The 10,343-nt window shown below is 54.1% G+C and overlaps 1 protein-coding gene across 4 annotated transcripts in view; it reads right to left on the reverse strand.

Moving 5' to 3' along the window:
- The window catches only part of LOC140398087 (myelin protein zero-like protein 2), a 48,887-nt gene that overhangs the window by 24,944 nt on the left and 13,600 nt on the right, over nt 1-10,343 (reverse strand). For all 4 annotated transcript variants that reach the window (XM_072486307.1, XM_072486304.1, XM_072486305.1 and 1 more), the window contains exon 2: nt 4,175-4,341. In XM_072486307.1, coding sequence (XP_072342408.1) covers nt 4,175-4,341 — 167 coding nt within the window. The remainder of the gene's footprint in view (nt 1-4,174; nt 4,342-10,343) is intronic.

Here is a 10,343-nt window from a genome sequence, read left to right on the forward strand (position 1 = left end):
GGGAGTGTTTGATGGAGACAGTGTAGAGGGAGGTTTACTCTGTATCTATCCCCGTGCTGTACCTGTCCTGGGAGTATTTGATGGGGACAGTGTAGAGGGAGCTTTACTCTGTATCTAACCCCGTACTGTACCAGTCCTGGGAGTGTGTGATGGGGACAGTGTAGAGGGAGCTTTACTCTGTATCTAACCCCGTGCTGTACCTGTCCTGGGAGTGTTTGATGGGGACAGTGTAGAGGGAGCTTTACTCTGTATCTAACCCCGTGCTGTACCTGTCCTGGGAGTGTTTGATGGGGACAGTGTAGAGGGAGCTTTACTCTGTATCTAACCCCGTGCTGTACCTGTCCTGGGAGTGTTTGATGGGGACAGTGTAGAGGGAGCTTTATTCTGTATCTAACCCCGTGCTGTCCCTGTCCTGGGAGTGTTTGATGGGGACAGTGTAGAGGGAGCTTTACTCTGTATCTAACCTCGTGCTGTACCTGTCCTGGGAGTGTTTGATGGGGACAGTGTAGAGGAGCTTTACTCTGTATCTAACCTCGTGCTGTACCTGTCCTGGGCGTGTTTGATGGGGACAGTGTAGAGGGAGCTTTACTCTGTATCTAACCCCGTGCTGTACCTGTCCTGGGAGTGTTTGATGGGGATAGTATAGAGGGAGCTTTACTCTGTATCTAACCCCGTGCTGTACCTGTCCTGGGAGTGTTTGATGGGGACAGTGTAGAGGGAGCTTTACTCTGTATCTAACCCCGTGCTGTACCTGTCCTGGGAGTGTTTGATGGGGACAGTGTAGAGGGAGCTTTACTCTGTATCCAGCCCCGCGCTGTACCTGTCCTGGTAGTGTTTGATGGGGACAGTGTAGAGGGAGCTTTACTCTGTATCTAACCCTGTGCTATACCTGGCCTGGGAGTGTTTGATGGGGACAGTGTAGAGGGAGCTTTACTCTATCTAACCCCGTGCTGTACCTGTCCTGGGAGTGTTTGATGGGGACAGTGTAGAGGGAGCTTTACTCTGTATCTAACCCCGTGCTGTGCCTGTCCTGGGAGTGTTTGATGGGGACAGTGTAGAGTGAGCTTTACTCTGTATCTAACCCCGTGCTGTACCTGTCCTGGGAGTGTTTGATGGGGACAGTGTAGAGGGAGCTTTACTCTGTATCTAACCCCGTGCTGTACCTGTCCTGGGAGTGTTTGATGGGGATAGTATAGAGGGAGCTTTACTCTGTATCTAACCTGTCCCTGGCACGGTGGCACAGTGGTTAGCAGTGCTGCCTCACGCGTCAAGGACTCGAGTTTGAGAGGGAGCGGAGAGCTTGTCTGAGCTCTGGGCACTCAGGGCTGCTGTCACAGGAAATCAAACCCAGAGCCCAGAGATACAAACGCTTTTCCCTCTTCCATCCTTTATGTTTTATTTGTTGCTCCTTTTGTCATCCAACTTAGATTAACAGCACAGTATGAGGCCATTCATGCCTGTTTGGAAGGAATAACAGGAAGACAGAGTACTGGGCTAATGGTAAGATTCTTGGCAGTGTAGGTGAGCAGAGATCTCGGTGTCCATGTACATAGATCCCTGAAAGTTGCCACCCAGGTTGAGAGGGTTGTTAAGAAGGCGTACGGTGTGTTAGCTTTTATTGGTAGAGGGATTGAGTTTCGGAGCCATGAGGTCATGTTGCAGCTGTACAAAACTCTGGTGCGGCCGCATTTGGAGTATTGCGTGCAATTCTGGTCGCCGCGTTATAGGAAGGATGTGGAAACATTGGAAAGGGTGCAGAGGAGATTTACTAGAATGTTGCCTGGTATGGAGGGAAGATCTTATGAGGAAAGGCTGAGGGACTTGAGGCTGTTTTCGTTAGAGAGAAGAAGGTTAAGAGGTGACTTAATTGAGGCATACAAGTAGATCAGAGGATTGGATAGGGTGGACAGTGAGAGCCTTTTTCCTCGGATGGTGATGTCTAGCACGAGGGGACATAGCTTTAAATTGAGGGGAGATAGATATAAGACAGATTTCAGAGGTAGGTTCTTTACTCAGAGAGCAGTAAGGGCGTGGAATACCCTGCCTGCAACAGTAGTGGACTCGCCAACACTAAGGACATTCAAATGGTCATTGGATAGACATATGGACGATAAGGGAATAGTGTAGATGGGCTTTAGAGTGGTTTCACAGGTCGGCGCAACATCGAGGGCCGAAGGGCCTGTACTGCGCTGTAATGTTCTATGTTCTATGTCCCAGCTCTGGGAGAGTTCTGTCCCACCATCCCTGTTCTTTTCCCAGAGCCCAGCTATTTTTTATTTTTCAAATACTTTGCCAATTATGTTTTGAATTAGCTTCCATTTGCCTTTCAGACAATGTGAAAACTGTGTCCCATCCACAAAAACAGGAATTCTCCAAGCCGACTATCATACTGCTGTCAACCATCAGCAATGGTGCAGGGCTGAACTCTCCGTTTTGCCGGCAGCTGGCAGCCGGGGACTTCCCGACAGTGTGGGGTTGCCCCAGGAAACCCCATTGTCCAGCCGGCAAGTCGGAGAATCCCGCCGGAATGTTCCGCACCATTCACGACTCCTCAGAAACTGAAGCAGTCCGTGTCCAAATGCAGCCAGGCCTGGACAATATCCAGGTTTGGGCTGGCAAGGGGCAAGTTACATTCGTGCCACACAAGTGCCAGGCAATGACCATCTCCTAATAGAGAGGATCTAACCATCGCCCCTTGACATTCAATGGCATTACCATCGCTGAATCCCCCACAATCCACATCCTGGGGGTTGCCACTGACCAGAGAAGAACAATGGTAACAGTGAGAACAATCCTAGTCTCGGACTCCAAACTGAAATTCCTCAACCCTGGAATCATTCTGGTAAATCTCCCACCCCCGGTGTGAAAACAATGACTATTTCTGGGGACAGAGTTCTGCGGACACAGGACAGCCTCTCGGGCTCCACTCCGTGTACAAGGTGAATTATTGCACATCATCCAGTTATTGAACCCATTGTCTGGGACTCACACCATCAGCTGATTCCTGACATCATCACGTTATTGGAAAGTATCAGGATCTGGGACTCCACCCCCCCCCCTCCCAATCGCACCCCTCCTCCACCACCACCACCACCCCCCCACCCCATCGCCCCCCCAGCACCCCATCGCAGCACCCCCCCCCTCACCACCCCATCGCACCCCTCCCCCCAGCACCTCATCACCCCCCCCCACTGCCCCCCCACACCACGCCCCCATCACCCCATCGCCCCCCCACCGGCCCCCCATCACCCCATCGCCCGCCCTATCACCCCACCATCCCCCATCACCCCCCCTGCCCCCCATCACCCCCCCACCGCCCCCCATCACCCCATTGCCCCCCATCACCCCCCCATCACCACCCCCCCTCCATCACCCCATCGCCCCCCACCACCCCCCCATCACCCACCACCACCCCCCCATCGCCCCCCCACCACCACCCCATTGCCCCCCCACCACCCCATCGCCCCCCCCCACCGCCCCCCGCCCCCCACCGCCCCATTGCCACCCCCCGCAATCGCCACCCCATCGCCTCCCCACCACCCCACCGCCCCCCATCACCCCATCGCAGCACCCCCGCACCCCCTCATCACACATCCCACCCAAGACCACACTCAGTCGGCCAGAGTCTGGGCCTCGGTTGCCTCCTCCGCGGACTGGCAGGTATTGAGGAAAGACTTCAGTGACGGCAGATTGAGGTCAGTGGGTGGCTGAGACTTATTATTTTCACAGGCCTGAAACCCTGGAGTCTTCAGACCGGCACAAAAACAAGCTGCATTTCTATAGCACCTTTCTCACCACCGCAGGTTGTGTCCAAGAACTTTATAGCAAATAAATACTTTCTCAAGGATTGATGTGATGCAGATGCTGAAATCTATTTGACTGATGTTTGATTCCTGCTCAACCAGGAAATTTCAACTCAAGATTCATCCAGTAATGAGGCAGCAGCGTTCCTGCTGACCCCATCATTGCAGTCCCAGGAAACTGTAACAGCCGCTGCAGCGAGTGAGTCAGCAATGGAGGGCTCTGTGAGGTACCCTGGAATTGAAGGTGGGGATATATGTGGGTCTAAGAATCATTAATTGTCTTTGGTTTAACTAATGCCGAGTCTGGCTGATTCCGAAAACTTGTATGTATCCAATATCAGAGGAGCAGGAAATCCCTGCGGGATACTTACAGACTCTTCATTCCCAGTTTCAAGGGGTCGAAACTGCCAGGCGACAGTGGTTCGTCTGCTGATTGGAGAAGTGGACTTAAAGGTGCATTTGAAGCGTTGCTCGGTGCCATTCCGAGCCTCGACATTGCCTCCAGTGTAAATAGTAACAGCTGCAACATCACTGATACCTGCACAGAAAACATATCATTATTTCCCATCACAACATCAATGGCCGGGGTGGTGCTGGTGTCGTGGTTTTGTTACTGGACTAGTCCAGATACCCAGGGCAACGCTCTGCGATCCTGGGTTCAAATCACACCAGGGTAGATGATGAAATTTGATTCAATTAAATAACAATGATCATGAAATTATTGTTGTAAAGACCCACCTGGGTCACTAATGTCTTTAGGGGAGGAAATCTGCCGCTCTTACCTGGTCTGGCCTACATGTGACTCCAGACCCACAGCAATGTGGTTGACTCTGAAATGGTCAAAACAAGCTGCTCTGACCGGCAATATCCACGTCCCATCAATCAAAAAATATGTTCAGGAATGACTTCCGGGTGCGGCTATGCAGAGCTTAGGTCGCATATCCGGCAGCTCCCCGCTTGGAACGGACATTTGGGCTCTTTTTACAGGGCCCCCACGGCATTTGTTTGACATTTCCCGGTGTGGCAAGAAGACTGCAGCATTCCCCTGACGGTGTCCCCCCAGGAATGTTGTGTCTTTTGGCTGCCAGGACCCGGCAGAAACAGTAAAAGATTTGGCTTTGGCTGCAGGTTTAGACAAAAGCCTCTCCAGCATGCAGGCGGGGGAAGGGCAAGGGAATGGCAGGGGAATGGCAGGGGGAAGGGGCAAGCTTAAAGCTGCAATCTGACTTGACTCTATCAAAGGTGAATTCTAGCAGCAGAGGGAACAACTGTGAAAAGATCTACCAAGGCCATTGAAGAAGCAGGGACGAGGCTTCCGGTGGCGGCCATGGAGGAGTAGGTCACGCATTCGGCAGCTCCCGTCTGGAACGGACCTCCCAGGACCCTTTTTCAGGAGTTTTCCATAGACCTTTTTAAAACGGGACCAGAAGTTTAACGGCCAAAGGAGCGGCACTGGAGCAACGGGAGAAGCAAGGGAAAGAAAACAAAATGGTGGCGGCCAGGGACAAAGGGGGAGCTGCAGGAGTTCATCAAGCGCTGCTTCGAGGAGCAGCGCGAGGAGATGCGCAAGGAGATGTTGGCGCCTATGCTTTCGGCAATTGAAGGACTCGGGATCACCCAGAAGGCCCACGAAGCTAAGATCCAGGAGGTACAGAAAAGAGTCAGTCAGAACGAGGACGAGCTCGTGGGCCTGGCGGTGAGAGTGGAGCAGAACGAGGCGCTACACAAGAGGGGTGGGCGGGAAGACTCGAAGACCTGGAGAACAGGTCGAGGAGAAAGAATCTGCGAATCCTAGGTCTCCCTGAGGGAGTGGAGGGGGCTGATGCCGGGGCATACGCGAGCACGATGCTCGAGGGCGATGATGGGCACGAAGGCCCCTTCGAGGCCGCTGGAGTTGGACGGGGCACATCGGGTGCTGGCGAAGAAGCCCCAGGCAAATGAGCCGCCAAGGACGATGGTGGTGAGGTTCCACCGGTTCACGGACAGAGAGTGGGTCCTGAGATGGGCCAAGAAGGAGCGGAGCAGTAAGTGGGACAATGCAGAGATCCGAATATACCCGGGACTGGAGCACGGAGGTTGCAAAGTGGAGAGCGGGTTTCAACCGGGCCAAAAGCGGTGTTTGTACCGGAAAGAAGTGAAATTCGGAATGCTGCAGCCAGCGCGGACTGTGGCTCACATACAAGGGCCAACACTATTACTTCGAAAACGCCTGAAGAGGCGTGGACCTTTGTACAAGCCGAAAAATTGGACTCTAACTGAGGGTTTGTGAGGGTAGGGGGGATGTTTGAGGTTTAATGTGTGATGGTTGTTGTATATAGGGGGTCAATCACTCGCAGGAAATGTTATATGGGCTGGGGGAGAGAGACAAGGCCGCGACAGGAGCTGCAGCAGAGGGGGCGGAGCGGGCTTTGGAAAGCGCGGGGTGTTTTCCCACGCGCGGGAAGAAAGGCGGGAAGGGGAACGAAGGAATGCATATGGATTGGGAGACTCCACGCGGAGAGGTCAATGGGACAGCGGGGGAAGCCGGGGTCAGCAGGCGTCAGCTGACTTACGGGAGTGACATGGGGGGAGCAAAAAAAGCTAGACAGGGGTCTGGGGGGGGGAAGGGACGGGGGAAAAAGGGTTGCTGCTGCACTGGCCGAAAGGGAAATGGGACACAGAAGAGGTGGTCGGGACGGGGATCCCCCCTCTGGGGGACTGGAGGGTGAGGGAGGCGTGGACACGGGACTGGCCCAGAAAAGGAGATGGCTCGTCGGCGGGGCGTGGGGGGGCGAGAGCCCCCTCCAATCCGGCTGATAACGTGGAATGTGAGGGGCCTGAATGGGCCAGTGAAGAGGGCTCGAGTGTTTCGCGCACTTAAAGGGACTGAAGGCGGACGTGGCCCATGCTCCAAGAGACACACCTGAAGGTGGCGGACCAGGGTCAGGCTAAGAAAGGGATGGGTAGGACAGGTATTCCACTCGGGACTGGACGCGAAGAATAGAGGGGTGGCAATATTGGTGGGAAAAGCGGGGTGTCATTTGAGGCCAAGACTATTGTAGCGGGACAATGTAGGGGGTTTATGGATCAGATGGGGGGAGTGGACCCATGGCGGTTTTGCAAGGCCGCAGGCCAGGGAATTTTCTTTCTTCTCCCCTGTACACAAAGCCTACTCCCGGATAGATTTCTTTGTTCTGGGTAGGGCGCTCATCCCGAGGGTGGAGGGGGACGGAGTATTCGGCTATAGCCGTTTCGGACCATGCCCCACATTGGGTGGAACTGGAGCTGGGAGAGGAGAGGGACCAACGCCCGTTGTGGCAGCTGGATGTGGGGACTGCTGGCGGGACGAGGTGGTGTGTGGGAAGGTGAGGGGGTGTATCGAAAGGTACTTGGAGGCCAACGATAACGGGGAGGTGCGGGTGGGGGTGGTATGGGAGGCGTTGAAGGCGGTGATCAGGGGAGAGCTAATCTCCATTAGGGCTCATAGGGAGAAGACAGAGGGTATGGAAAGGGAGAGGTTAGTGGGGGAGATTTTGAGAGTGGACAGGAGATACGCAGAGGCCCCGGAGGAAAGATTACTTGGGGAAAGACGACGGCTCCAGACGGGGTTTGACCTATTGACCACAGGGAAGGGCGGAGGCACAGTGGAGGAAAGCGCAGGGGGCGACCTACGAGTATGGGGAAAAGGCTAGTCGGATGGCTGGCACAGCAGCTCCGTAAGAGGATGGCAGCGAGGGAAATAGGGGGAGTCAAAGACGGAAGGGGAGCCACGGTTCGGAGTGCAACGAAAATACACGAGGTATTCAAGGCCTTTTATGAAGAGCTGTACAGATCCCAGCCCCAGCGGGGGAAGAGGGGATGAGACGATTCCTAGATCAGCTGAGATTCCCGAGGGCGGAGGAGCAAGAGGTGGCTGGTTTGGGTTGGAAGAGCTGAGCAAGGGTTTGGGGAGCATGCAGGTGGGGAAGGCCCCGGGACCGGACGGATTCCCGGTGGAGTTCTACAGGAAGTACGCAGACCTGTTGGCCCCGCTACTGGTGAGGACCTTTAATGAGGCAAGAGAGGAGGGGACCCCTGCCCCCGACAATGTCGGAAGCAACAATTTCTTTGATCCTAAAGCGGGACAAGGACCCACTGCAATGTGGATCGTACAGGCCGATCTCGCTCCTCAATGTGGATGCAAAGTTGCTGGCAAAAAGTGCTGGCCACGAGGATCGAGGACTGTGTCCCAGGGGTAATCCACGAGGACCAGACGGGATTTGTAAAGGGCAGGCAACTAAACACCAATGTGCGGCGGCTCTTAAACGTGATAATGATGTCATCGGAGGAGGGAGAGGCGGAGATAGTGGCAGCTATGGATGCGGAGAAGGCCTTTGACCGAGTAGAGTGGGAGTACCTCTGGGAGATGCTGCGCAGGTTTGGGTTCGGGGTAGGGTTCATCATTTTGGGTTAAGCTCCTTTACAGAGGCCCGATGGCAAGTGTAGTGACGAACCGGCGGAGGTCGGAGTACTTTTCGACTGTACCGAGGGGACGAGGCAGGGGTGCCCCCTGTCCCCCCTGTTGTTCGCATTGGCGATCGAACCATTGGCCATGTCATTGAGGGAGGTCTAATAAATGGAAGGGGGTGGTCCGAGGGGGAGAAGAGCATCGGGTGTCGCTATATGCGGATGACCTGTTGCTGTACGTGGCGGATCCAATGGAGGGGATGGTGGAGGTCATGCAAACTCTAAGGTAGTTTGGGGAGTTTTCGGGCTATAAGCTCAATGTAGGGAAGAGTGAGCTCTTTGTATTACAGGCGGGGGACCAAGAAATAGGAATAGGGGACCTACCGCTGAGGAGGGCGGAGGGGAGCTTTCGGTATCTGGGGATCCAGGTAGCCAGGAGTTGGGGGACCCTACATAAACTGAATCTGACGAGGTTGGTGGAGCAAATGGAGGAGGATTTCAAAAGATGGGACATGTTTACCGCTCTCGCTGGCGGGTAGAGTGCAGTCGGTCAAAATGGTGGTCCTTCCGAGGCTTCTGTTTGTGTTTCAGTGCCTTTCCTATCGTGATCACTAAGGCCTTTTTTAAGAGAGTAGGCAGGAGTATTATGGGGTTTGTGTGGGTGAATAAGACCCCGAGAGTAAGGAGAGGGTTCCTGGAACGCAGTAGGGACCGAGGAGGGTTAGCGCTGCCAAACCTGGGGAGCTACTACTGGGCAGCAAATGTGGCAATGATCCGCAAGTGGGTTATGGAGGGAGAGGGGGCGGGCATGGAAGAGGATGGAGATGGCGTCCTGTAAAGGAACGAGCCTGGGGGCGTTGGTGACGGCACCGCTGCCGCTTTCGCCGACAAAGTATACCACGAGCCCGGTGGTGGGCCACAACGCTAAGGATCTGGGGCCAGTGGCGACGGCACCGGGGTGCAATGGGAGCATCGGTGTGGTCCCCAATCAGGGGTAACCACCGGTTTGTCCCCGCGGAAGATGGACGGGGGGGTTCCAGAGCTGGCATCGGGCGGGGATTGGAAGAATGGGGGACCTGTTCATCGACGGGACGTTTGCGAGCCTAGGGGCACTGGAGGAGAAGTTCGAGTTACCCCCAGGAAATGCCTTTAGATATATGCAGGTGAGGGCTTTTGTAAGGCGACAGGTGAGGGAATTCCCGTTGCTCCCGGCACAAGAAGTTCAAGATAGGGTGATCTCGGGGTGTATGGGTCGGGGAGGGCAAGGTGTCGGAAATACACCAGGAGTTGAAAGAAGAGGGGGAAGCGCTGGTAGAAGAGTTGAAGGGTAAATGGGAGGAGCTGGGGGAGGAGATCGAGGAAGGTCTGTGGGCTGATGCCCCTGGGGAGGGTTAATTCCCTCCTCCTCGTGTGCCAGACTCAGCCTGATACAATTTAAGGTGGTCCACAGAGCGCACTTGACGGGGGCGAGGTTGAGTAGGTTCTTTGGGGTAGAGGACAGATGTGGAAGGTGCTCAGGGAGCCCGGCGAACCATGTCCATATGTTTTGGTCATACGTCCTGGGAGGGGGGAAGAGGGGGGACTGCCTGGGGACGGTGGATGAGCAAGAGATAACATGAAGGGTTGGGGAAACTGGCACGTACGGGTGAGGGCCAGTGTACAAAAGCTGTGTAAATATATCATTTTGCCATGTATATATCTTGCTCTGCGCGATTTCCCGTTTTTCTTTGTTACGGGGGGGGGGGGGGGGGGGGGGGGGTTATTGTTTGTGAGGGAGAAAAATTGTGTTAAAAAACTTTAATCAATATATTTTTTTAAAAAAAATATGTTCAAAGTGCAGCTGAAAACACCCAATCGCTGAATAAATAGTCCAATCATAGTGAGTGATCCTCACCTTCAATACACAGTCAGTCTGTACACATCATGCCTCAATTCTACTTCCTTGATATTTCTTATTCTCTATTACATAATAATTATCTGTATTAGTGTCACAAGTAGGTTTTACATTAACATTGCAATGAAGTTACTGTGAAAATCCCCTCGTCGCCACATTCCGACGCCTGTTTCGGGTACACGGAGGGAGAATTCAGAATATCCAATTCACCTAACAGCACG

The sequence above is a fragment of the Scyliorhinus torazame genome, chromosome 21 (genome assembly GCF_047496885.1).
Source record: "Scyliorhinus torazame isolate Kashiwa2021f chromosome 21, sScyTor2.1, whole genome shotgun sequence".
NCBI classification, from domain to species: domain Eukaryota; kingdom Metazoa; phylum Chordata; class Chondrichthyes; order Carcharhiniformes; family Scyliorhinidae; genus Scyliorhinus; species Scyliorhinus torazame.